Source organism: Xiphophorus couchianus, chromosome 20, assembly GCF_001444195.1.
Source record: "Xiphophorus couchianus chromosome 20, X_couchianus-1.0, whole genome shotgun sequence".
Taxonomy (NCBI): Eukaryota; Metazoa; Chordata; class Actinopteri; order Cyprinodontiformes; family Poeciliidae; genus Xiphophorus; species Xiphophorus couchianus.
In genome coordinates this window covers 21,324,545-21,351,741 of record NC_040247.1, presented here as the reverse complement: position 1 = coordinate 21,351,741, position 27,197 = coordinate 21,324,545, and the positions used below count along the sequence as shown (strand labels likewise).

At 38.9% G+C, this 27,197-nt stretch overlaps 3 protein-coding genes across 5 annotated transcripts; 2 read left to right on the top strand and 1 right to left on the bottom strand.

Moving 5' to 3' along the window:
• Positions 1 to 1,364: 1,364 nt before the first annotated feature.
• Positions 1,365 to 13,862, bottom strand: LOC114135011 (trypsin). 2 transcript variants are annotated; one of them, XM_028001914.1, is made up of 5 exons: positions 13,615 to 13,862; positions 11,027 to 11,186; positions 9,113 to 9,254; positions 8,723 to 8,989; positions 1,365 to 1,725 (listed from the first exon to the last, which is right to left on the bottom strand). In XM_028001914.1, the coding sequence occupies exons 1-5, from the start codon at positions 13,670 to 13,672 to the stop codon at positions 1,552 to 1,554; spliced, it is 801 nt and encodes a 266-aa protein (XP_027857715.1). In that variant the 5' UTR covers positions 13,673 to 13,862; the 3' UTR covers positions 1,365 to 1,551. The 2 variants fall into 2 exon arrangements, with proteins under 2 accessions (XP_027857715.1, XP_027857716.1); XM_028001915.1 differs by having other exon boundaries at positions 11,063 to 11,186.
• Positions 13,863 to 16,140: 2,278 nt separating this feature from the next.
• On the top strand, positions 16,141 to 19,839 carry LOC114135709 (trypsin-like). 2 transcript variants are annotated; one of them, XM_028003229.1, is made up of 6 exons: positions 16,141 to 16,270; positions 17,265 to 17,336; positions 17,448 to 17,598; positions 17,803 to 17,944; positions 18,744 to 18,995; positions 19,444 to 19,839. In XM_028003229.1, exons 2-6 carry the CDS (start codon positions 17,273 to 17,275, stop codon positions 19,591 to 19,593), a joined length of 759 nt encoding a protein of 252 aa, XP_027859030.1. In that variant the 5' UTR covers positions 16,141 to 16,270; positions 17,265 to 17,272; the 3' UTR covers positions 19,594 to 19,839. The 2 variants fall into 2 exon arrangements, with proteins under 2 accessions (XP_027859030.1, XP_027859031.1); XM_028003230.1 differs by having other exon boundaries at positions 16,197 to 16,270; positions 17,268 to 17,336.
• A 2,750-nt stretch (positions 19,840 to 22,589) lies between these two features.
• On the top strand, positions 22,590 to 26,581 carry cdab (cytidine deaminase b). The gene is made up of 4 exons (XM_028003231.1): positions 22,590 to 22,820; positions 23,494 to 23,605; positions 25,188 to 25,245; positions 25,490 to 26,581. Exons 1-4 carry the CDS (start codon positions 22,679 to 22,681, stop codon positions 25,628 to 25,630), a joined length of 453 nt encoding a protein of 150 aa, XP_027859032.1. The 5' UTR covers positions 22,590 to 22,678; the 3' UTR covers positions 25,631 to 26,581.
• The last annotated feature ends 616 nt before the right edge of the window (positions 26,582 to 27,197 follow it).

The window sequence follows — 27,197 nt, the reverse complement described above, 5'->3', positions numbered from 1 at the left end:
TGTCCAGGCCAGATGAAACTGGTAGGATTAAAATTTACACACTTACTGAACTATTTTTTAAAGTTGGTTTCCACCTGCCGTTAACGCTAATATCTGCAGAAGGAACAAGATGAAAGGAGGCCTCCCCAGATTCTTTGAGTTGATAAAGGGCCCAAATCGTCTTTTCTCAGAAGAACCAAACTCAATATAACTACGCAGACAATGGAAGGACAGACGACACATGAGCCTGCAGCAGAGCTGACTTTCTACACGTTGTCTATTCATAAAAAAGCAATTATGGCACACCTACTCCCTTTAGATTTAAAATAGATTCATAAAAACAAGATGATCTGGAAAGCAGGCCTGCAGGTTAATGTAATGCTTCCATCTATCACCTATCACCCAGTTGTCAACTCAACTGGGTGATAGTTTATGGGCTCCAAAAAACCCTCAATTCACTCCATATAGAACCTTCTGTTGCGACTTCAGAGGCAATAAAAGACATATTTCTCTACAAACATCTGTGAACATTAGTTTTTGTTTGCCACAGATTCTCACTTGGATTTTGGTCTTCCATATCAGTCTCAAGCGTTTTGCGTCAACTAGCAAGTTTTCTTCCAGACCGGCGTGCTTAGCTCCATCCATCGTTCATCCAGCTCTCACCAGATTCCCCGTCTCTGATGCAGAAAACCATCCATACAACATGAAACTGCCACCACCACGTTTCCCCATGTGGATGTTACGTTTAGGATCATGCTCAGTGTAGGTTTTATTTCATATTTTTGGCCACATTTCACCAAAACATGGTATTCCAGTTAATTATTGTATACTTACAAAATGTACTCTTTATGGCTTTCTGTCTGCAATTACTTTCTTCTTCCAACTCCTCAACAAAGGCTTTTTTTCCCCCCCACAAAGATGCAACTGTGAATTTGGCACCAAATAATCTGTTTGCTTGGCTACCGGAGTTTACCGAAAATATTGAAAAACTACAAGTGTGCCTATGATGTATCAAAATGTTACTGGTGCAGGTAAAAAATAAATAAATAAATAATTAAAAACCGGAAAAAAATCTAGAATAGATATACAAATAATAATATATTGCTAAATATATATAACTTAGCATATGCAAAAGTTGTCTATATAGTTTTCCTGTTTTCTGTCAGTTTTTATGATTCTGCTCTATTACCTATCTTATATCTATTGAAGTTTTTAATTTTCCTTCCACTTGATAATTATTTACTGATTTGCATTGGTCTATAAGATAAATCCCAATAGGAAACACTAAAGCAACGTGGAAAAATGTAAAAAAAAAAAAAAAAAAGCATAAGAGATGCTTTTTAACCTCACACCCTAAAAAGTGACTGAGAAATATCACACTCTTATCCAAGCGATGGTATTTATTGTCATAAATCTGCAATTTCTTACAGGTTGTGATCTACAGTAGGAGGCATAGCAGGGGATCCAGTAATGGTTTTGGTTGACGCGGACTTTTAGTAAAGCTTTAATATTTAAGAGCAGAGGATGCATTTCTCTTTACACTGACACAACGACAAAATGATACTCGGAGTTTCATCTGTATCCGAAACAACGCAGGTGTGGCCCGTAGATGGTTTGATCTATCCAGCGGCGGAACCTGGACACAGCAGTGTACACGCCTGGAAACTGAGCGTCGCCGCAGCCATTGCCCCATGAAACCATGCCGTACACCCGGCCCCTGCACACCAGCGGCCCGCCCGAGTCTCCCTGCAAAGACAAGACCACACCCTCTATCAGTTACCGAGCCACAATGTCCCGTTGGTGATTACACCTTCAGATTTCACATAAAGCTGAGCCTGTGGGAAAACGTTTCAGCAGGGGCTTGCTAATCCTTTGTCTTGAATGTCTCAGGGATTTAAGGTCACTTTTACTGTATTATCTTCAAGCATACTAATATAATGTTACATAATTTGATGTGTCATTCATTTTGTAGAACAAATTACGTCCAATGAAAAAATCTCACTGGGAAGATATGAAATATTGCATTTCAGAAATTATAGCTTTTTGTAATCGTATCTAAATTCAAAGCTTGTTTCAAAAACATCTCATAATATTATGGAAAATATTGAAACTTGTGTTTATACATATATTTTTTTCCCTCTTCAAACTGTTTTTCGGTGCCATCAATGCAACATTTGTGATGGAATATTAAAGAAAAAAATACCACTTTGTAGAAGCGTAAGCAGAATTTTTTATATTTTTATTTGTCATATTACAACTGTAAACTTCAAAGTATTTTACTAGGATTTAATAGGATTGATTAACTCAAATTAGAGCATAACTTTGATAGTGGAAAGAAAATGATCCATGTTTTAACATCAAATTCAACTGGGATTTGCAATCATTCACTTTCCTCTAAAACATCCAGATGAATTACAACGCAGACAATTGCCTTCAGAAGACCTTTAATTCAAGGATATAATCCTGTATAGTTTTTTTTTCAGAATAGATTCATTTATTCCCTGAAGGTCTCAGAGATTTGTTAGAGAAGATTAGCGAAGAAGCAAAGGAGCAATCAAGAGTCTCATCGCTACAGGTTGTGGACAAATCCAGCCATTATGGAACAATAGCAAGAACATAGTAAACTTGGAAAGATAGCCATAAGAAGTCAAATTTACAGTTTATCTTGAGCCATCTAGAGGAAACATGCACAAGAAAATACTCTCATCAGATGGGACCAAACTAAACTGTCTGGCATGAATGCAAAACACTGCGTGACAGAAAACTAATGCTGTACTTCACTGTGAACACCACCCACGTTACGAAACATGGTGGTAGAAGTGGCATGCTGTGGGCAAGCTTCTTCTCTGCAGAGACAGGTAAGCTGTATAGAGTTGATGGAATTCTACATTTTGCTAAACATCAAACATTCCTGGTCAAGTCAAAGGGCATTAAATTGGCAAAATCAAAGTAAAAACCAAAATTCTATTGGGAATCTGCAGCAAAAAAATTGAGAATTGAATCTGATTAAACTTTTTCTATTTTAGAAACAATAATGGGAGGAGTTTGGAGAGACCATGGAGAAAGACTTCCGTACGGCTTCGAGGCGATTCTGGTCCACCATCCGGCGTCTCAGGGGGGGGAAGCGGTGCAGCACCAACACTGTTTATAGTGGGGATGGTGTGCTGCTGACCTCTACTCGGGACGTTGTGGGCCGGTGGGCAGAGTACTTCGAAGACCTCCTCAATCCCACCAACATGCCTTCCACTGAGGAAGCGGAGCCTGGGGACTCTGGGTTGGGCTCTCCAATCTCTGGGGACGAGGTCGCCGATGTGGTTAAAAAGCTCCTCGGTGGCAAGGCCCCGGGGGTGGATGAGATCCGCCCGGAGTTCTTTAAGGCTCTGGATGTTGTAGGGTTGTGTTGGTTGACGCGACTCTGCAATATCGCATGGACATCGGGGGCAGTTCCCCTGGATTGGCAGACTGGGGTGGTGGTCCCCCTGTTCAAAAAGGGGGACCGGAGGGTGTGCTCCAATTATAGAGGGGTCACACTCTTAAGCCTCCCTGGCAAGGTCTATTCAGGGGTCCTGGAGAGGAGGGTCCGTCGGATAGTCGAACCTCGGATTCAGGAAGAGCAGTGTGGTTTTCGTCCTGGTCGTGGAACACTGGATCAGCTCTACACCCTCGGCAGGGTCCTGGAGGGTGCATGGGAGTTTACCCAACCAGTCTACATGTGTTTTGTGGACTTGGAGAAGGCGTTCGACCGTGTCCCTCGGGGAGCCCTGTGGGGGGTTCTCCGGGAGTATGGGGTACCGGGCCCTTTGATACGGGCTGTCAGGTCCCTGTATGACCGGTGTCAGAGTCTGGTCCGCATTGCCGGCAGTAAGTCGGGCTCGTTTCCGGTGAGAGTTGGACTCCGCCAGGGCTGCCCTTTGTCACCGATTCTGTTCATCACTTTCATGGACAGAATTTCTAGGCGCAGCCAAGGTGTTGAGGGGATCCGATTTGGTGGCCTTAGGATCTCATCTCTGCTTTTCGCAGACGATGTGGTCCTTTTGGCTTCATCAGATCGTGATCTGCAGCTCTCGCTGGAGCGGTTCGCAGCCGAGTGTGAAGCGGCCGGGATGGGGATCAGTGCCTCCAAATCCGAGGCCATGGTCTTGAGCCGGAAAAGGGTAGAGTGCCTTCTCCGGGTCAGGGGGGGTGTCCTGCCCCAAGTGGAGGAGTTTAAGTATCTCGGGATCTTGTTCACGAATGGGGGAAGAAGGGAGCGGAAGATCGACAGGCGGATTGGCGCAGCGTCTGCTGTCAAGCGGGCGCTGTACCGGTCCGTCATGGTGAAGAGAGAGCTGAGCCAAAAAGCGAAGCTCTCGATTTACCGGTCGATCTACGTTCCCACCCTCATCTATGGTGTTGTTGCGCAACACCCCCCCCCCTCCTTTCTGTCTCTACTCTCTCACTCTCGTACTTCCTCTTCTGAGAGGGGAGATGTGCTACCAGCTCTCCGTCTAACGGGTCCGTTGAGTTTCCTAAATCTGCTGGGATTTACCCTGTCCAGAACTGAAGTAAACTCTGTTTAAGCTGGTTTCGAGAAACGATTCGCCTGGTTATCTGACGGCCTACATCCAGGTGTCCCACCCTTCTTCCCCCTGTGAATTAGCCAGACTGAGCAGCCTACAGCCAACTAGTTTCACAGAGCACACCTGTTAACGGTCGCTCGTTCTCTATTTTGCAACTTGCATTTGTTATTGAACCAGGTAGGTTTTAGTGACTCGGTCGAGTCCCAAGGATGTTGTTTTAAATATGGGCTACCAGCAACCTAAAAACATTTTCCACTTTTTCCTCTCCAGAATCAAACATCACAGCTATTTTACAACCATCAAAGAACTTTAAGGTGACTCATTAACTGAATGTCCACAACATCTTTTAGATTTTCTTTATGCTAAATATTTTATTAGTAAGGCATTTTTGCAAGGGTCAGTACAGCTTAATTCAGTAGCAGAAATAATCAAATAAGTAAAATCAGTCATCTAGTCTATCTTTCCCTACTGCTGACACTGAGAACTAAAAAAGGGAACCTTTGAGAGAGACGGACGGAGTTTGGCGTCTCGAACCCCAGACCTGGCACGACGACGAAGAAGGTGTGGCAGCAGGAGGAAGATGTTGATCGGCGAAGGCCAGGATCTCCGCAGGTCCGATGAGCTTCTTCTCCGCATGGATGCTGAGGTCACACAGGACTTGGTGCTGGCAGGAAAAAAGGCACCAGTTCTTCTTCCTTGTCTTTGTCTTCATCTTTGTCTTTGGGGTCTGAACCCAGCCGATGAGAGAAGTGCGATTCGAAGCCACAGATTGTGGGCCTGACGGGTTGGTCTCCATGTGCAGGACAGTCTCCGGCTCCGTGGCCCCGGCTCTTCTTCAGCTGCAGAGTTCTTTGTCCATCTCGATCTTGGCTCGAAGCTGCCCGGAGGATCCAACGAACGGTTCCTCTTTTGCACCCACCTTATATAGGGTTCATCTGTCTGCTTAGACAGATGATCTCATATCCGTCACTGTCTTAAGAGACATCATGTCATGATGTCTGTGCCAATGTCTCAGGGCTGCTCAACCTCCTGTTTCCATATAAGGTGCTGATCATCTCTGCTCTCCTGTTAGTTCCCCTTTTTCCCTTCCTGTCACCTTTCACCTACCATCTACCTCCAACATATCAGTGATGTTTAATTGCAGTTTTACAACCTTTTACACCATTTCAAGTTCAATGTCAAAATCACATTTATATCACATTTATTTTCTTTAGCTTCTCTGATTTAGCATTCATTTATAATTTTATAACCATAACTTATATCACATTTATTTTCTTCAGCTTCTCTGATCTATCATTCATTTATGATTTTATAACCATAACTTATTAGTTACTCTTATTATGATCTTAATGTGAGTTATTACAGATGTTTTCTGAAAAGAAACCAAGAATAATCTATTATTCTAATTATTTGATACCAAAGTTACATTTGCTTGTTTTTCTTATAAGTGTTCTCACAAATATAAGTGTAAGTATTATTACAAGTAAATCAATATTAATATAAGTATTTTACTTTGAATCTTATCAAATTACTCAAAATGTTTAGATTTAATTTTTTAAAACTTTCATGCTTTAAAATAGTCTCAACTATTTTTATAAATCTGCAGGCTGGAAACTTCCTCTTTTTCCAGGAAACCTGCTTTTCCTGTTTAATGACTCTCTCTGACTGACTATGATTTTTTATGATTAGATAGAAAAAAGTAGAATTAAAGCAAAGTTTGCATGAGACAAAAACAACACACACAACTAGATTTATTTTATTGACACTTAAGTCTACTGTTGGGCCTCGATATCACTTGAGTGATTCATTTTAAAGATAACTTTATTTATTATTACTGTTAAACTAACTTTATTGACACTTAAGTCTACTGCTGGGCCTTGATGTCACTTGAGTGATTCATTTTAAAGATAACTTTATTTATTATTACTGTTAAACTAAAATCTCCAGCATGGGGAAGTGGGATGAGCTCGGATTTTCTTGACACCCCCTCCACGAGGTCAGACCTTTCACATGCTGGGAGTCCATCACCCTCCTGCAGTTCGCTGTCCTCATCCACTAGAAAGAGAAGAGGTTCGTCTGGGATGTGAAGATGCAGATTCTTCATCCTCAGTTTTCACAGAGGGCTCGGTGTAGTCATCAAAACTCCACTTCTCTTGACAATGGTCATGAGCTTTGGGTCATGACCGAAAGAACGAGATCGCGGATACAAGCAGCCGAAATGGGTTTTCTCCGTAGGGTGGCTGGGCTCTCCCTTAGAGATAGGGTGAGAAGCTTAGTCATCCGGGAGGGACTCAGAGTAGAGCCGCTGCTCCTTCACATCGAGAGGAGCCAGTTGAGGTGGCTTGGGCATCTGGTCAGGATGCCTCCTGGACGCCTCCCTGGTGAGGTGTTCTGGGCACGTCCCACCGGGAGGAGGCCCCGAGGAAGACCCAGGACACGCTGGAGAGACTATGTCTCTCGGCTGGCCTGGGAACGCCTCGGGATTCCCCCGGAAGAGCTAGAAGAAGTGGCCGGGGAGAGGGAAGTCTGGGCCTCCCTTCTGAAGCTGCTACCCCCGCGACCCGACCTCGGATAAGCGGAAGAAGATGGATGGATGGATGGATGGATAATGGACAAAAACTTCAGATATATAAACCCTAAAAGACTTGTATCTGTAATTGCATAAAATAAATATGGTTCTACAAAGTGTTGACTTAAGAAGCTGAATACAAATGTGTAGTGGTTATAAAACTATTTTAGACAACCAAAAGGGAAAACAAGATCTAGTGATCTGCGATCGATTATTTTGGTCTTTCAAGTTCAGTGCTACAGACAGATACAGTAAAGGGTAGCCTAAGTTTAATGAAGTTAAAAACAATGTATTTTTCTTTAATGTCATTTTTCCGGGTATGTTTGGTTATAATTCTTGAAAAGTTCAACCTTTTAGATTTTAAGTTATGAGGGTTTAATCATTCGAGTTTCGATTGGTTTTGTCTGATCGGATTTAGGGGAACGCGATGCTTCTGCTCCTCCATTACAACACTGGAGACGAAAGCAGTGACATCGTGTCCGTGTTTTTATTAATCCCCTACAGGTAAAGTTCGTACTACCTATTACAAGCTTTACAAGTTATTGATTATGCTTGTTTAATGAACAGGGAGCGTTGTGGTGACTGTGATAACTAGTCTAAGAGCTACTATACTCACCTTAGCTTCCTGGTTAGCTGCGTCCTGTGTGTGCTAAGTTTGTTTTACTGTGTTGGCATAACCAGAATGGATGTAATGTTTACTCAGTATGTGACAGTGTAATGTCTGGAACTGTTTTGAAATATTACCATTACAACACTGGAGACGAAAGCAGTGACATCGTGTCCGTGTTTTTATTATTCCCCTACAGATAGAGTCCTTACTCATAAGGGGCGTAACAAATGCACTATTCATATGTTAATTTGACTCAAAAAAAACATGCACAATGTTTAACTTTTACCCCACAAGTATAGATATTAGTTTATATTGTCATGAAAAATCACATTGAAGTTTAACATACAATGAAGTTTGTTGTTGTAGGATGATTGAGGGGTGTAAATACTTTCCTTGCCATTTTATTATGCAACTGCTTGAAAAGTCTCCCAGTACAGTGTTAGATGTATCGGTTGTTCGATGTAATTAAGTAGGTTTCTCTTCACAAAGGCAAATGACTATTGGTACATCGCATATTGAATTTCAGGTAATTTTCTTCTCACATTAAAGGCTAAGAAAGGAAACACACATGAATAAACACAATGAATGCAATGAATGCACAATGAAAATGAATAACATACACCAGAATTTAAGTGTGCTGTTGTTTTGCAGCCATCCACCAGATTAGTTTTTTTTGTATGTTTAAAATCACAGTTACATTTTGACCTTTGAGATTTTCCATTTCATCTACAACTATAGTCTGGCATGTCAGCCTAACAATTCATCATGTAATGACATAACGATCTGTGTCCTCTTACTGGCAAAGGGATGGACTTCCCCAAAACTGTGTTATGGATATATTCCAATGTGAGATGAGAATCAGATCAGCTTGTGCTATCTGATATACATTACTGGGTGATGGAAAATGTATTGTTTGAGAAATAAATTAATGTGTTTTCAAGGACAAGACACTCCTGCATGTAAAACAGGTTAAGCCTTGTACCACCCTACAGTCCCCATGTTAACCTTGCATGCGTCCTTTCCTCCGGACGGGTAGCCGGCGCAGATCATGTTCGCCGTGATGTTGCCGTTGAAGGAGTCGCTGCCGTTGCATCTCGCGGCTGAAACAATGGGCACTGTGACCGTCCTGAGCTTAACAGGGACCTGTCCTCCACCCACCCTAACGTGGCCCCATCCAGACACCTGACACAGGTGGCCTTCGACCACGCCTGTCCCCTGTCTGGGGAGAGGCGCCAGCGACACAAACTTGTTCAGGACCATAGGGGCACGCAACTGAAATAAATAAAAAGAGTAAAAGAAAATATTAGATGGTTTCTGGTAGGAAAAGGAACTTATAAAATATTCACATGCAGTTTAGAAAAGATATGAAAAAAGAAAACTAAATCTCTGCAGTACCTTGATGAGCATGATATCGGCGTTGTTGGTGCTGCTGTTGTATGAGGGATGAATGACCAGCTTGTGGGGTTTAGCATACTGCTCAGTACCCTCAAAGATATTTACTTTGTAGTCACCTGCCACTATCATCATCTGATCTGCCCTAAAACACACACATACAAGCATTGCATGGAACATCACTTTTGAACATGATCATTTTCATGCATTTTGTTCCACCTTCAAGATGTGTGTTTGTCCAATAATGGGAGAGCAACACATATTACTACTCTGTATATCACTACTCTGATAAGATATTTTTTCAGAACACGTGGACCTGCATTAAAAATATTTTACCTCATTTTTCAATTACGTATTTACTTTCTAAGCAATTTATAAAACAAGTGAGCTTTAGTAGCATGTATAAATACTGTATACATGGACTAAATTAAACTTGGCTCCCAAGTTTTTGACCAAAAAATTAGAGATGGATGAAATGTGAAGCTAACAGGAACCCGGTCTCCTTTGGAGTTGACTAATTCTAATTCCTGCAGCCTAATAGGAGAGTTCAGAACTAAAAGGTTCTACACAAAAAGTTGATTAAGGAACTGACTCCATGAAATCAGAGCTTATATCTGTGATGATTATTTTTCAAAGTCAGAAATCTTTATCTGCAGATGTTGATGTATTACAATTGCTTTAGCAGATTAAAATAAGCAAGTGTGGTGAAGAAAAAAAAAAGTCATTCGGTTGCATTATAATTAGTAGTTGTCCAGTAATTGTACACACATAGATATTCTCATAATAAAAACAAAACCTCACTTCTTTCCTAAGTATTTACACTTGCTAACATTTTGGATTGACTTTGAGCAGTGTAGTTGTTCAAAACAATATATTCAGGAGAACAGCCTAGTGAATAATTGTGTACAGAGTTTATTTCTGTACTTGTTTGAATAAGTAAATGGCATATGGGAAAATGTGTCAGCAGTGTAGAGATTTACCAGCTCAGGGTGTGGAAAAGGATCGACTGCGACTGCAGCTGGATGGATCGTGAACAATGGCTTACTGTGATCTGGCAGGACTGGGGCAGAGCTACAGAGATATGGATGATTTCCAGGAACTAGACAAGATGACACTTCACTGTCACTCTGTGTTTTACACACACACATACACACACCCACACGCCCACACACACGCACACACACGTGGACACGTACACACACAGGAATGTTGCTGCACCAAGGTCAGCTGACTCAACTGTATCTGTTTGTGTGCAGTTTGACCTCCAACGCACAGGTTTGCTGTGACATTACCTGTTTATACCAGAAAGGGCTTTTTTTTTCTTTGCTTCCATAAATCTGCTCCTGTCATACTGAGTGAGGCTCTACACAATAAACAGACTAAAATTTACATAATTAAATAATGTGAGCAATTGAATGCAGTGGATTAAATTTAGGGATTTTACAGTAAAGGGGGCTTAATGAAGGATGCACAGTACATTTATTCTATCACATAAAATCCCAACAAAATATGTCGAATGTGAAAAATGCTATTGCTTCTTATACATTAGAAATTATGTTAAAGAGTAGTTTTATTTGGAATAGGGTTAGGGTTATTCGCATTAACATCGGTATTGGCAGATGTCAGTCAATTGTTTTTATATAATAAAACTGGGGTGATATTAATACCTGATGTTTATTTCTGTCTTGCTTACCATTTGTGTCTGTGCTTCAGGAGGGGGAGGGAATAACATGTGACAGTGACAGTGATGCAACTCAGGATTGGGGGGTGTTTAACTGAGGCAGAGAAGCAATGTCAGTGGTGTGGACATTTTTCACAGTGTGGAAAGGACTGGAGAGAATATATATTATATGAATCATGTGGTGGTATCCTTCAAGCTCTTAGTTACAGATGATTGCAGCTGTTGAACACTCTTACCCGATGTTACAGTGCGCTGCAGTCAGAACCCAGTACCTGTGAACTAGCGATCCCCCACAAAAGTGTTGGCGGCTTGTTCTCTGAAGAGACACCATGTATTTGATGGAGTTCGGTGCAGCGACGTGGCCGCCGATTATGCAGCTCTGCATAAGCGTTCGGCCTACATGGAGAAACAAATAGGATGCGATATTTACACATGTTTACATTAAGATTTACTGTGAATTCTTCATCATTGCTATCGGATATGAATTTATGAACAACCAAATCTCTCCTGGTAAACTGGGTTAGCAGTGAAGCATTGGGATAGTTTATCCTCCAAGAAAAAAAAAAAAAAAACAGCAAGCAACCAAAGCTGCATTGTAGGAAAGCTATGACAGCTGGTCAAAGTAAAACAGAACGCCCTCGGTGAGTAGAAAGACTGCAGAGTTGCTCGTAATCCCACTTCCTCCAAGTTAATTTACCCATTTAGAAAATTGCTATATTTCTGCCATATGGGGGGCCTTGGTGCAATAGAGGTAATGGAACACAACGTCCCTGAGTCACTACTTCACTCTGGATGCAGAAATATTACAGCAGGGACTCTCCTGCCAGCATTATGTAACTGCTGAACCGTGGAGCTCTGACCTCAGGCTGCACAATCAGAAACCGAGGAGAAGTGGGGATCATTTCCTGCAACTCCTCAGCATGAGGGGAAGAAATGCAGACTCTCTCAAAATCCTTCATATCCATTTCCAATTATGATTGATTGAGATTTTTCTTTGTTCAACGCCATTCCAAAAATAATTAACGAGTGCTTTTCCTGTGACTCAGCAACTTTCTCAGCTTTTTTTTGTTGTACTTTTTTACTTTTTTCTGACATATTTGCATCTTTAACACTTAAACTAGTTTCTAGTGATTATAAATAGGATATTGAACACATTCTGAGCCATTTTAAAATTTGTTAGCATTATTAGGACTGTTTTAGACTTTTGCTGCTCAAAAGTCCCTTTTTTTGCAATGAATCAGCCATGGCTGCAGCATGTCCACTGAGAGAAAGAGCAAACTGTTGGTCTCTCTGCTGGACAGCTGTGTCACTCACAACAAATATTTCATTAATAAAGCAATCTGTATATCATTTGCACTTCTGTAGCATTTATAATCTCATCAAAATTGCACACTACACTTAAAAAAGCTATCGAGGGACTTGTAGGACTTTGTGTGTTAACCAAGGCCAGTGCACAGGCACTGTACAGCCAACTTTTCCAAATAAAGATGCATTGAACCTGAACTTTTACCATGAAATAAAGTCTAAAACCAGACTGTTGGTTCATTCATGGGCTTAGTATTTTACTTTGATTTCACACAGCTGTAGTCTTCCAGTTTAGCAGTTCAGCTAAAAAGGGAGACAAAAAGGTCAATCGGGCTGCTGGTTCTCGTTTAGATTGCTGGATATCCTGAGTGGTCCTTCTTTTCTTTGCTTCAAAAAGGAATTGCATGTGCAGAAAAATAGTTAAGCTCACTGGAGGAGAGCCAGCAAAGTGTGTAATATGAAAATAAATATATTTTTCGTAACCCAATCTCGCAAGTTGATCAGATCTGGTACTGGATCGTCTTGGCAAAGCTTCTTATTGATTCTGTATTTTTTTTTTCCTTTCTCTTAATATTCAGCTTTGCCTCAGGAGCCAGCAGGTGAAGTGAGGGATGAGTCGTCGTCTGATGCTGATCAGCCAATCATACGCGGATTTGGTTGAAATTATTATTATTATTATTATTATTATTATTATTATTATTATTATTATTATTAAGGCACATGAAGAGAGATAGAAAACAAACAGACTAACCTGGAAGATAAAACTTACTCTATTCATGCTATTTTACATTTAATTAGTCAGCCATGTAGGCATTTGATTAAATTAATATTCAGAGTTTAACCTAAAAACAGTACTTATCATGGATTGTAACGTTTAGAACACATTTCTAAATTATTCAAATAAGAAATTCTACTTCGCTTTACATAGTTAACTCTTTACTAAGGAAAAGGTAAGGATTGATTTATGCTGAATTGTGGGTGGATCATAAAATTAAAGCATGTCAAATTGAATTGTGTCTTTGTTGATTCTGCAGTGTTTGGGCTCACCGAGGCCTTACATGGATCTTTGTGTTCAATCAAGTGTCCAAAGGAGCCCTGAACGTAAAAGCAATGTCCAGTTTTTAACCTCATGAGGCTGGATTGGGGAAATAGTGGGGCTCCTTCTCCTTCTCAAAGCATCTTTTTTCTTTCTTGCAGTTGTGCATTGCATTGTGCATGCACAAAATATCTGCAGAAAAATGACTCACTATCTGAAAGTTAAGAAGGAAGGCAGCAATCTGTTGGTCCGACATGTTCAAAGTTTGTACTCTGGCTGAACAAGACATCAGCGATTACATTTCAAATTCAATTTACAAATTAGTTAATTTATTACAAAGGAACTTTAAATAAAATATACCAATTTATGTATTCAATTAAATGATTTTTTTTGCTATGCAACAATCAAGGAGATACATTAAACAATCAAGGAGATACATTAAAATATTACTTTTTAGGCATTTATCCCAAAAAATATACTCACTGTCGACCGCAGTTAGCGCCAGGAGCAGACAGGCTAAACACATGAGCAGCTTCATCATATAGCAAACAAGGATGTTACTTTAGACGATATGACTGAATCACTGCAGACAAGCAGCCTTTTCTCTGTCGGCCCAGACTGTTCATTCCTTCTTCTCTGGTACCAGTGGAAGTGATTCCAATCAAACCATATCCTTCAGTTTCCAATAAAAGAAAAAGTTTTTCATTTCATTGGTTTTCAAGAAGCTGCAAAGTCACTCTGGGATGGGCTGAGAGGAGAAAAAGAGAAGAAGGAGCAACAAAGTTCACATTCAGAAAGTCTTTATTATCAGAGCTGTCTGTCCTCTGACCCTTCTGACCTGTTGAAAGACCTGACGTTGTTGCCATAGCAACAAAGATGGCACCGTGCCCGGGTGGATTCATCTATACGATATCAGCACTCTGTGTTTCAACATCCAGGATTATCCTTGCTGAAATAACTGTGGGGTGTGAGGGGGCGGGGGGTGTGTGTGCGTGTGTGTGGGGGTGTCTTTGTGAGTGTGTGTATGTGTTCATGTATTTGATACAGTCTAAGGACCATTTTTTAAACAAATGCTACGCTGTGAGGACCGACTGGTCCATATGGGGCCCAAAGGTGCTGTTTTTGGGTTAGGGCTAAGGTTTAGGACAAAGGTGTGAACTGAGTTTATGTTAGGTTTAGGGTTAGGATCAGGGTTTGGCTATAGAAATGAATGAAAATGAATAGAAGTAAATGCAAAGTCTCTCAAAAGACGTACTATGTGTATGTGTGTGTGTATTTCTGTATGCTCCATGTGGTTTTGTTGTGTAATCGTGGGGCTATTCACACAGAGGGATTCTGCACACACGTGTCTCTTTCTGACTCATTGGCCATTGCTGAATCTGTGTCAGCAATGATAAGAAGTCCTTATCAACCCAGCGGCTACCACAACAATGATGATGATGAAGATGATGATAATGATGATTATGATCAGCCATCTGGCAAGTCAATATCAGCCACAGTGGGAGGGCTGGGAGGAAAGTTTTGGTGTGTTGGGGGAGGGGAGGAGGAGTAAGGGGAGGCGGTCACCTGACCTCCTGTTGTCCCACATGTGGAGCCATCTGACTAACTGATGTTTTACCCAGAGAAAGGGAGAAACGACTTTGTGTGTGTGACCTTCCATGGCCAGGTGTTTCCCAAGTCTGAGCTGCAAATGAACACAGCACCAGACTAACAGCAAGAAAATGGTGAAAGAGACTTTCCAAAATTTCCTTTCTAAGTTTTTTTTTCTTGTGTACATCATTAATTTATTATTTTATGAACAGCATATTTTTAAACTTCATTTATTTTAACTGAGCCCTGAACAGACCACCCTCACTGTGGAACATGGTGGTGGTAGCATCTTACTGTGTGAGGATGCTTTTCTTTAGCAGGAGATGGCAAGATGGTTAGAGTTTACATTTACATTGAATGGTTCAGACAGAATCATATTTATGTTCTAAAATAACCCAAGAAAATCCAACTATGATTCTGTAGTTGTCTTGTTAATGGACTTTCTAAACTGTGGACCTCTGCAGCTTCTCTAGAGATATCATGGCTATTTCTCTGATTATTACTCTTCCTGCCATTTCTGTCAGTTCAGGTGGAAATGCACAACACACTTTTTTATGCCTTTATTCAGAAAAGATTTTTAAAACCATGAATCACCTCCTTTCAACTAAACACTAGTTTGTGTCTTTCTGTGGGAAAAGGTTGATTGTCTTGCCTTTTCTATTTTTCAACTTCAACATTCATTTCCCAAAACATTCCCTGTCTCACAAACACACCAGACACAAAGGCACACTCTGTTTTGTCACAGCGACGTTTCACCCAAGGGAAAGCTGAGCATGCTATCACCTTCCAACCTCACAGGTGGAATGACACCTTGGGGAGTGCTGATTGTATGTAGGCTGGGAGTTGCAAACACCCATATGGCTGCAAAGTCTGTAAGGAAATAAATGAGGGGAGTCTGGGGCGAATTTGGCTGTGAGGGAAAATGAAATAAGAACGGAGTTACATTTGAGTGCGATTCAGCTGAAGCACGGTTAGCAACACCTTCACACATGGTCATTATTTTTGATCACGAGTCAATGTGAGATGTACAAAGAGGGTTAAGAAGATTTACTCTCTGAGCAGCTTTACAGGAATACTGGAGAAAAAAAAGAGAAAAAACTTTTCCTTGTTCAAAGAAAGAATGACTGCTATCATCTCCTGCCACATCTCAGGTGGACAGAACATTAGAGGGCTCTTTATAACATATAAAAACAACATGTCGAACAAGTATAGGTTGTCATTTCACTGGCTTGTTGGGTTTCATGTCTGCAAAGATTCACTTTATCTGCAATGCTGAACAATAAGTTGATGCTGTGAGAACAAAGGCCCCCCAAAGAAAAAGGTGTAATAAAAGAAGGATAAAGTGTTTTTTTCTTCTAGTACTGGGTCAGATACTCTCCTTTCTGAATGTGACAGAGATGTTAATAATGGTGAGGGATAATGAGAGGGACAGGCTTATTTAGAGTATAAAAGAGTCCTGAGACTTCTCAGTCTTCTCTTGATGTGTGGGAATGTTTTAGTGTATCTTGAAGCTGGTAATTTGGAGGATTTTGACCCAACTGTTTATAAGGTGAGAAAGCTTATATATTGTTACCACTAAGCAGTGAGAGTGTTATTCACATCTCAGCCAGACTTAGATTTAAAAGGATTTTCATCCTCTGTCCAAGAAGTTGTTTTTCGATTGCAAATGAGAAAGGAATCTCTAATAAAACAATGTAAAACAAGTATCAGTTTGTCTTTTTACATGCCACTTGACATTTAAAGCAGCAAAGACTTTTTTGTATACACCTCCAAATGATCGAGTGAAAAATGTTTATTGGCAATAAACCCTTTTAGTTTTCTGCTGGTGTTTTGATTACTTCTCTTTGGTAACAATCTCCAAGTGTTTGAGGATGGAAGGCCTCATTGCTATCACCCTAATCTTTATCTCAGTCTACATAATCTTCCCGGGGCACCCCAGAAGATTAATGTTGCATCCAGTCAAAAGAAAAATGTTGATCATACTAAAAGATTGCTGCAAACCTAAATCTGCCAGGGTGATGAATGACTTTGAGCTCTTTTCTTCACGGTTACGTTACGTTACGTTATGCTGTCATTTTATATTGCATAGAGTTACATTATGCTGTTTTACATAATGTTGGATTATTTACATCACATTTTATTACTTTATGCTATGTTGCATTTTCTTATGTTGTTAAAGAAGCTGTCATGTTATATATGTTGTGATATGTTGTATTGCAGTATGTCTTGTTATAATCTGTTATATTTTGTTCTGATCACAACTCCAAACTTCTGTGCAAGAGTTGATCCTGAAGTCTTATACATTTCATGTATTTGATAGTTATGATTTATTGCTGCTCTGTGAAAATGATCTTACTTCTGAGATTCATTTTACTACTTGTCTTTCTGTCATTCACTTAGCAATTCAAAATGGAATGAATTAATATTACTTGTTTATTTTGTGTGTATGAAGAGCACAACGCTTGTGCCCTTTCCATCAGCTTTCAGTGAGGATTTTTGTCTTAACTTGATTTTTATTGTCTGTATTTTTTTTTTTTTTGTAGCAGCTGATATGATGCAACTTTCTCCCTACTGTCTCCTCTTACTGTTCCCCCTGATTGTTGTTAACCTGGCAGGTGAGAAATAATGTGCATTATTGTTTTGCCAGAATATTCACGTGGATCTGCTTGCAAATGCAACCTTTCGTAGAGGAGAAAGAATGTTTTGCTTTTCTTTGTCTCTTTTAGTTGAGAATGGTAACAGAATTGTTGGTGGCACAGTGGTAGAGCCTCACTCTATCAAATATCAAGCCTCTCTCCTGTACAGAGATTCCCTCTTCTGTGGAGGCACCTTGGTTCACCCGCAGTGGGTGGTGTCTGCTGCCCACTGCTGGAGGCCGTAAGTTACTGCAGCTGTCCACCTTCACCAGTCACACCAATACACATTAATATGTATCAGAAGTTAGTCTACATACATAAAATGTATTATCATAATCAGTCTTTTATGGCAGAAAGAAATAACATCAAATAACTCTAACCTCATCAGGTGTCTTTAAATAAACCCTATGAAGTGAATTGTGTGCTTTTCTAATAACCTCTGCAGGAATCAGCTGATGAAAGTGGTCCTTGGGGAGCACAACATCAAAGAAAAGGAAGGATATGAGCAAATATTTGACGTCTTGTTAATCATAAAACATTACCAGTTCAATTACTGGAACCTTGACAACGACATCATGCTTCTTAAGGTAAAACATCCACTGTGACAAATGTTTTGATTTAGAAAATGCTGAGTCACTCAGAATTGGGAGCCACCGTATAGACTGAAATTTCAGACCATGATTTCACATTGACATGAAAGGGAGAAGATGAAAACTTTAGCATGTCAGCTGACCGTATACACAAATTTCAAATCCAATTGTGTCCAAAAGTAGTATTTAAATGGAATATGCAGCCATGTGTAAATATATAACATTATATTTCAATATGTCATTTATTAATATATATTTTTAATGTGAAGTGTAATTCATGTATATAAATATTTTTTAGCAATTATTTTCTGTGCAATTATTGTTATTATTTTTATGAGGATTTTTGGAAGGTAAAAAAGTGTAATAATAATAATATTATTATAATAATTATAATAATTATATTATAGTAATTATAATAATTATTATAATTGTAATTATAATTAATAATTGTAAGAAATGTTGTCTTTCTACAGACTACATTTGCAGTCTTTCTACAGATGAATATTTTTAAAATGTATGCACATTATGATTTGGATTGCAACACCAAGTGCAATAATAAAAAAAAAACAAAAAGGCAAAAATATGCAAGACTAATAAGAAATTAGCAGACTAATAAGAAAAAAATGGCATCAACACTGTAGTTTCATTGTCGCCTTTTTCATTTTTTAAATTCACTTGGACATTTTACAAAGCAGAATTATATGATGCCTGTGAGGATTTGTTGCTGAAAAGTATTTCATATGCATTACTAACATTTTGAGATGACAAACTGACTGGTTTGTTCTTCTGTGGTCAGCTGGACCGCCCTGCTGTCATCAACGAAGTGGTCAGTCCAGTTGTTTTGCCCCGCAATGGCACTTTGCAAAAATTTGCTCGGTGCACAGTTAGCGGTTGGGGAGTCACCTCTGTCTACGGCCAGAGCCTGTCCCCTGAGCTGATGTCTGTAGATGTGGATTACTTCGCAGACTGTTGGTACTACTACTACTTCAGGATCACAAGCAACATGATCTGTGCTGGGTCCACTGAAGGAGGAAGAGATTCCTGTCAGGTGAGCCAATAAATCACTAAACCAAGGTTGCAACAGCAGAGGAGTTGTTGTGTTTCCTCTCAGTGTTTAACAATCCCAAGGAAAGAAGCAAAACGTCAGAAATAAGTTTAGTTGATAAAACGGTTAGCACAAATAACCATTTTATTTAGAGCAGTGAAGTAAGCTTTAAACATACTTAAGTTCTTTTCAAAACTGTTCCAATATTAACTTTTAATTACATTTCAAGGTGTTTCACAAATCCAAATATTTTATGAGTCAGACCTAGTTTGGATTGTTTAACTAGTTTATCTGGAAAAAACTTTTTCTAAACGGGGGGGGAAAAAACAAGAGTTGGGGATGGTTGTGTCACACACGAAAGTTAGATTTTTAAACAAAACCTTTAATCTCATCACTTTAGACTGCTGGGATTTAGCTCATAAAAAATATCCCCTTCATTTGCCCTTGCCAGGGAGATTCAGGAGGACCGCTGGTCTGCAACGGTAGACTGGAGGGCATTGTGTCATGGGGCATCGGCTGTGCTTATGCTTTTTACCCCGGCGTCTACACTAATGTGAGAAACTACATCTCATGGATCGACTGGGTCGTCCAGAACAGCTAACCATCCACCAGGCCAAAGAAGACACTCCTCGGATGAATCTTCAAATGGATGCTGAAGATCAAAAGGCTTTTCTGTCTTTTTGATAGTTTATCTTAATAAACGTGAATGAATCTGCTCAGAATCTGCTCAATGAATCTGCCCAAACTTACAGTGTTACTTTTTACACTCTTTTTTTAATCAATGACTGGAACTCAGATTATTCATATTATAACAGATCAACCCAGAGAGACACAGTTTGTTATTTTTTTTAAAAAATAGATTCACTTTCATTGTTTTTTTAGACCCTATTTCAAATAAGGTTTCAACTTCATGTCAACCCAGAGAGACACAGTTTGTTATTTTTTTTAAAAAATAGATTCACTTTCATTGTTTTTTTAGACCCTATTTCAAATAAGGTTTCAACTTCATGTCTGGGATTTTTTACCCCTCTCAAACAATTCTTCTATCAAGGAAAGAAAAAAAGCTAAAAAAAAAAATAAATAAAGCTAAAATAAAGATACATATTTTCTCAAACTGACTTGTCCTTTTTGTTGTTTTGCTCACCTTGAGCTAAACATGAACATGTGTGTCTTGCAACATATTGACATCCTCTTTTACAGTTTGTAATGCAAAATGTAAAATGGGATATATATTTTTAATCTCAATCTTATTGTAAATATTTCTATAAATAATTTTCTCTACTATTGTCATTGCCGCAGGCGTAATTTTAACAAAAATTTTGAGTATTTTTGGAAAGTAAAAAAAATCTCAACAATAAGAATAATAATAGTCATATAAAATGTGACATTTGAATTCTTTCTACAGATGAATGCATACTTAAGAAAAATCTGCAAGCTATAAATTACGCTAAGTGTAATAACGGCAAAAAGGGAATATGCAAAATCTCAGGACTAATCAAAAAATGGCAACAACAGAATAGTTGCCTTGCTACCTTTTTAATTTTCCAATAAGGTATATCAGAGGATTTTTTTTAAGGAAATGTGAATTTTTTTGCTGAGAAGCATCTTAAATGCTCTGCTAACAACAAGTAATATATCTAAGTGAAGGGTTTGTTTTTCTGTGGTCAGCTGGACCGCCCTGCTGTCATCAACGAAGTGGTCAGTCCAGTTATTTTGCCCCATACGGGCACTTTGCAAAACTTTGTTCGGTGCACAGTTAGCGGTTGGGGAGTCACCTCTGTCTACGGCCAGAGCCTGTCCCCTGAGCTGATGTCTGTAGATGTGGATTACTTTGCAGAGTGTCTGTACTACTACTACTTCAGGATCACAAGCAACATGATCTGTGCTGGGTCCACTGAAGGGGCAAGAGATTCCTGTCAGATGAGCCAATAAATCACTAAACCAAGGTTGCAACAGCAGAGGAGTTGTTGTGTTTCCTCTCAGTGTTTAACAATCCCAAGGAAATAAACAAAACGTCAGAAATAAGTTTAGTTGATAACATGTTTAGAACAAATAACCATTTTACTTAGAGCAGTGAAGTAAGCTTTTAGCATACTGGAAATCATTTCAAAATTGTTCCTTCAATATTAATTTTTAATTACATTTCAAGGTGTATAACCAGTCCAAATATTTTATGAGTCAGACCTAGTTTAGCTTGTTTAACCAATTTATCTGGAAAAACACCTGTCTGAATGGAAAATGCAGGAGTTGATGCTAAACCAAGGGGTGTGAGTGCAGAGGAGTTGTTGTTTTGCTCTCAGTGTTTAACAATTCCAAGGAAAGAAACAAAAAGTCAGAACTAAATTTAGTTGATAATATGGTTAGGACAAATAGCCACTGTATTACTTAATTTTATTTACCAGACAGAGCAGTGAAAGAAGCTTTAAGCATACCTAAGATCTGTTGAAAATTGTTCCTCCTATGTTAATTTTTAATTACATTTCAACGTCAGTTCCAATTCCTTGGAACTGACGTTTGTCAGGAATGAGGAACTGACAAATCCAGTTTCTTATTCCTTGAGACTTCTGACACGGGGAAAAGGTTTCTTCTCATAGTCAGGGCTCTTCTGCAGGTGCCTTGAAACCTTAGGCACCTGCTGGCCTAAGGTTGCAAGCCTTAGGCCAGCCAATCACTTATGTTAGATTTTAAATTTAGTTGGATGAGGACCAAAGAGTATTGCTAAGTTAAAAGCACATCTTCTGAAGTTGGGACATTTATCCTGCAACAACAGGTTCCAGAGGTGTCACCTCATTCCAGATGTTGGAGTGGAATTTATTTCAATGTCATTTATGACTGTTGGCTCTTGGACACCTCCACATTTTCAACAGTGGAGCTATCCAGGTTGAAAAGGACTCTTGATTTGGAGAAAATCTCATCATAATCAATATTCCCGCTAAATGGGAAATCCATATAGCTAGCTTGATATAGGAAAAAGCACCTCTCAAACTCTGTGCTCAAGGCAAGATGCCAGAGAGCATCAAGCTAATTTTTATTTGATATTAGACAATTAATTTAATTCTACATAACTGTAGCGGTAAGAGTCATAGTTTGTTAAATACTTTATTAAATATTTTGCCCCATTTGATGACTGATGCTTGCTGTAAATATTGTGATGTATACTCACAAAATAAAAAAGGGAAATTATTCCAACTTTTATTGAACATTCAGCGGCTTTAGTGCACATAATAAAGCTAAAATAACGCAGAACAAATCAAAACCACTTGTAACCGTTTATTTGCCCTTTTATGTCATTTTGCTCACATTGAGCTCCATGTGGACACGAGCACCTTTCAAAAATATTCACATACGTTTTTATAGTCTGTAAAAAAAGGCCAATGAAAAGTCCTATTCAAATGCACAACACAAATACACAACCAGAACTGGAATGGGAAGATTTGCATGAAACAACTCACATCAAAGTTCAGAAGACTCGTCCAAGAATATTTTGCTATAATTGTCCCTTATTGCGTATTAAAACCACCTCCCCTTTTCTCCATGACGCCATGTTGGGTTGGTTTCCGAGCAAACGATTGGCTGTATGACTGCACCCTCACCCCTTTTCCCTCTGTCCTTTTCACATTTAAAGCAGAGCCACATCATTCTCATTTAGATGCTCAAAACCAAGCCAACAAAATAAAGAACGCAGGATGGACCAAAGGCACTTGTCACAGGTGGAAGTTAATGAACTGATCCATCAGTCCCACGAGGCCAAAAAGTTTTCTTACTCTCCCTACAGCAAATTTAGAGTGGGAGCTGCACTCAAGACTCGAGACGGCCGTGTCTTTACAGGTAAGCTGTGGGCGTGGACAACTGAGAAGAGAAAATAGGATGAACAGAGGTTGAATTTGATTTTAACAGAATCAAACAGAAAACTGGTAGCATTGCTTATGACTGGGTTTCAGGAGTCTGAAAAACTATAAGTACATTGTGTTCAGTGTTATGCAGTCTGACTCAGCCAAATCAGTTCTGACTTCTGGGATAAGATGCCCTATTCATAATCTAATCGGCACATATGTAGGTTTGTTCTGAAGCTGATGCTGCTAAATAATGTTAATTGTTACCTAAGAGTTAACTATGTGGAAAATTCAGAGGAAAGGATTACAATCCAGCCTATCAATCAATAATCCTCCCAGGTGACAGGACATCATAAGTCCATCTGACAGAATCATATGCTACCGTTTAATGATATAGATGCAATCTGTGTCAACCTCACCTTGTACACGGACACAGGTGTCCTGTCAGCATTGCTGGACAGCACAAAGCTTGACAAGTCACCTGTTTTCATCACATGAGGGGCTGGGGTGAAGGGTGGTGAGGTGAATGACAAGCAAACAGCTGTGAGTCCAAAGACCCAGAGAGCCACTGTTTGAAAAGACCTGAATAAGTAAATAAGCCAGCTCTTTTAACCTGTAGTGGGTCTCTTTACAGGATCACTCATTATGTCTGTTTGTGCCTCTGTCAGGTTGCAATGTGGAGAATGCATGTTACAACCTGGGAGTGTGTGCTGAAAGAAATGTCATTGCAAAGGCCGTGTCAGAAGGTTACAAAGACTTCATTGCCATTGCCATCGCCAGGTAACTAGCGCTTTTGATTGATGTCTGGAATTCACCCAGGACAGGAATTTGTCCTGTAGACACTTCTGAATTACCAATCCATGAGTCACTTCACATTGCTTTTCTTTTTGCACATCAAAATGCATAAACAATAACACAGTTTCCCACAAGTTTGGTAATAACATTATACATTCCCAGAAAAAAGCCCTCTCTACCCAGTGACACTATCCAGCTAAATCTGAGTCATTGTCTCTCATTGTGACCAATACAATACAAATTCTCTCCTGAAACGTCAATGGAAACATTTTTTAAACTTACAGCAAGTCTAATAATCATTTTCATTGTAATCAGAGGTTAAATTTCCTATAGACTAGAATGGAAAGCTCTTCTCATGTACTCATATCTTCTTAATAATAAAGAGAAATTTATTAATGTATGCAAACTACCATGAGCGACCACCAGACATCTCCATAAAGACTTTGGAGGCTTTAAGTTGGCAATCAGCTCACTAATTTAACAGACCAAACCAGAGACTTTAGTTAGTCATTCACGACTAACTAAATTGATATTCATGAAAAATTTTACTCTTTCTTACCCAAATATTCAATACCTGTCTATATTAAGGAAGTAAAGTAAGTCAATGCTAACATAGCTAACATAACCTAATATTAACTCTTAAGGATATTAAGGTCTTCATATTAGCTGAACACAGTTGCTAATGTTAGCTAACGTCCTAAAATTTGCATATTAGTTTTTCCTAGTGTATTAGCACAACCATTAAGAATAAGTACCATTAGCACAAAGCTAATATTCACTCCTATTAGCAATACATTAAGCATTTAAGCTTATGGTAGCTTAAAAACTGCTTTTAGTGTAGGATAACTAGCTTTTATTAGCATGCTAGCTAATGCTACCCAACCATAGCATAGTAACATCTGATGTTCATAGCTAATAAGCTTATATCTTTATATTAGCCAAGATTAGCATTTAAACTATTGCTGGCACATGCCATTTAGATGTTAGTATTATAAACATATTTTATCTCTGAAATAACTTCTGAGGCCTTCTGCTATAACCTGAGTGCTCTACTGCACCGACCTCACTTTTCCATACTATCTAACACCTAAACATGATACTTAGAGTTCATTTTTCCATAGTTATATCCTCTTTTTTCTCTTTTAATCCATCCATCCATTTTCTGTACACCCTGGTCCCTAGTGGGGTCGGGAGGGGTGCTGTTACTATCTCCAGCTAACGTTCCGGGAGAGAGGCGGGGTACACCCTGGACAGTCTGTCACAGGGCAACACAGAGACAGACAGGACAAACAACCATGCACACACACACACACACACTCACACCTAGGGAGAATTTGGAAAGAACAATGAACCCCGGGCCTGGAATCGAACCCAGGAGCTTCTTCCTGCAAGGCAACAATTCTACCAACTGCGCTACAGTGCAGCTCTTCTCTTTTAATATTGATGGTTATTTTTACTCTTCAACAAGTGTTCCTGCTTTACATCAAGAATACAGCAGCCACACTGCATTTTCAGAGGAAATGCATTTATTCTAGTTTAAAGGAAATTGTTCCTTCTGATCTTTCAGTGATATGGAGAAAGAGTTCATCTCCCCATGTGGAGCCTGCAGACAAGTCATGAGAGAGGTATGATGTGTTTTTGTACTATCTATACCTGTTTTTTTTCTGTCTCCAGGCAGTACATGTTAGTTTGAGGGTAAATATACAAAAAGATATATACGTACATGCACTACATATACTGCTGAGTAATTGAGTTGCACATGGCATATTATTATGAAGTTGTGAATGAACCATCTAAGATAGAAAGATATAATGTTTAGATAAAAAAGAAAAAGTATTTATTCTTATCTTTGTATTCTTCCAACTACAGTTTGGGTGTAAATGGGAGGTTTATCTTACAAAGATCGATAAGTCGTACGAGAAGATGACTGTGGACGAGCTACTGCCCCGCTCTTTTGGCCCCGATGACCTGTGCAAGAAGAAGGTGTCCAACATTCCCAGCAATCACTGAGTTTGGATAATATGACAAGTTAATTTACAGAAACAAAATGAGATGCACTCTGTTTTAGCATATACACAGTCTTCTCCACATTTATTGTCATCTTTGAAGTATAATTTAAAAAAAGAGAAACAAATCTATAGAACAGAAGCATATCTAGTTGCAATAGCATAATCTCAAACTGAAAAATGTGTGTTGGTCTTTACCTCCCTTATGTTTAAAGGTGAGTTGTTATTTTTTGGAGCCATTAGAACCCTGACTTATGGAGCTTAACATAAATTTGCCTAATTTGAATAGCATGTTCTCATGTTTTTTCATGTTGGGAATCTAAGATACAACATACTACTTTAAATAATTAAATGTCTAATGAAAATAAAATATTAGTTGAGTTTCTCTAAAAGTTTCAGTGAAGCTACTGTACTGCAATAAAAGAAATTCACTTAAAAGTGTTTTTGTTGTTGTTTTGCACACACCTTTAACAGTAAACACCACATGTTTAGCAGCAGTTATATGTATGATTAATACCCATTTTTGTGTTTTCTGCTAACAAACAATAGTTAAATGTTCTATATCCACATTATAAAAATATGAACAGAGATTTGTTTTCAGTTTTGCGCCACTGACTCAAAAACAACTGATGCCCTGTTAATGTAGATAAAAATATTTATTAGTTCCAAGAAGCAAAAACAGAAATTGATGCACACATTTTAATAAATAAACATTTTCTGAAAATGAGTAATCTTTCATTTTCTATAGTTAGACCAGAAAAGAATATTTAGGCTTCAGTGTACAGCAAATATTATTTCTTGAGCAGCAAAGGATTATTAATAGTTAAGGAATCAATTATCAGGAAAAGTGAAACATTTAAGAAGTGTAAATAAAAAAATTATCCAGCAGCGTTTTTTGAGTCTACCTACTTGAAGCTTACACATTTGAGGTTAAAGGTTAAGATTTAAAGAAAGACAGAATAATAGGTTCTGACTGCTTCTCCCAAATGTGACAAAAAATATTTTCAGTTTTTAAATGAACATTTCCAAATATCCCTATTTGATGTTTAAAATCTCTTGAAGCAGTTTCAAAGTTTAAAATTCCATCAGCTAGAAAATTAAGGGGGGAGGGAGAAGAAGTTGTGATTAAACTGAAAAGTGTATCTGGTAGATTTAAAGAAGCATTTGGCAAACATGTTTCCTCTGACTGGATGTAATAACTGCTTAGCATTGAGGCAGCGTTTGACTGGGATCTGTAAGATTCATGAATTTTAAGGAGCGTTTGATTGCTGAAAAACCACTAAAGGCTTTATCACTGATCAAGTAATGGCTTAAGTAATTTTCAACATGTGCTAAATAAAAAGTTCTTGGGAGTTTGAAGTCTGCCAGGTGTATGAATAATTCTGAGCCTAACTCTATTCCTTCAGGCCCCATGCTGAAAAAGTCTTTTTTTTTTTTAAAAGCTTCTAAACTTGAGGTGCATTTCAGAGGTTTGGTGCGTGTCTAAATAATTTAAGTAATGCAAAAAATGCCACACACTGAATGACTTCACCTAATAAATAAGAGACAGCAGAGGATCAAACTCCTGGGGT

Excerpts from the sequence above, each read along its gene's own strand:
- LOC114135011 (XM_028001914.1), bottom strand. The coding sequence starts at position 13,672 with ATGATGAAGCTGCTCATGTGTTTAGCCTGTCTGCTCCTGGCGCTAACT. Across the intron at positions 11,187-13,614 it reads GGCGCTAACTGCGGTCGACA|GCCGAACGCTTATGCAGAGC; the intron begins GTGAGTATATTT and ends TTCTCCATGTAG. Across the intron at positions 1,726-8,722 it reads GAGGAAAGGACGCATGCAAG|GGAGACTCGGGCGGGCCGCT; the intron begins GTTAACATGGGG and ends TTGTCTTTGCAG.
- LOC114135709 (XM_028003229.1), top strand. The coding sequence starts at position 17,273 with ATGATGCAACTTTCTCCCTACTGTCTCCTCTTACTGTTCCCCCTGATT. Across the intron at positions 17,337-17,447 it reads GATTGTTGTTAACCTGGCAG|TTGAGAATGGTAACAGAATT; the intron begins GTGAGAAATAAT and ends TGTCTCTTTTAG. Across the intron at positions 17,945-18,743 it reads ACGACATCATGCTTCTTAAG|CTGGACCGCCCTGCTGTCAT; the intron begins GTAAAACATCCA and ends TTCTGTGGTCAG.
- cdab (XM_028003231.1), top strand. The coding sequence starts at position 22,679 with ATGGACCAAAGGCACTTGTCACAGGTGGAAGTTAATGAACTGATCCAT. Across the intron at positions 22,821-23,493 it reads AGACGGCCGTGTCTTTACAG|GTTGCAATGTGGAGAATGCA; the intron begins GTAAGCTGTGGG and ends TGCCTCTGTCAG. Across the intron at positions 23,606-25,187 it reads ATTGCCATTGCCATCGCCAG|TGATATGGAGAAAGAGTTCA; the intron begins GTAACTAGCGCT and ends CTGATCTTTCAG.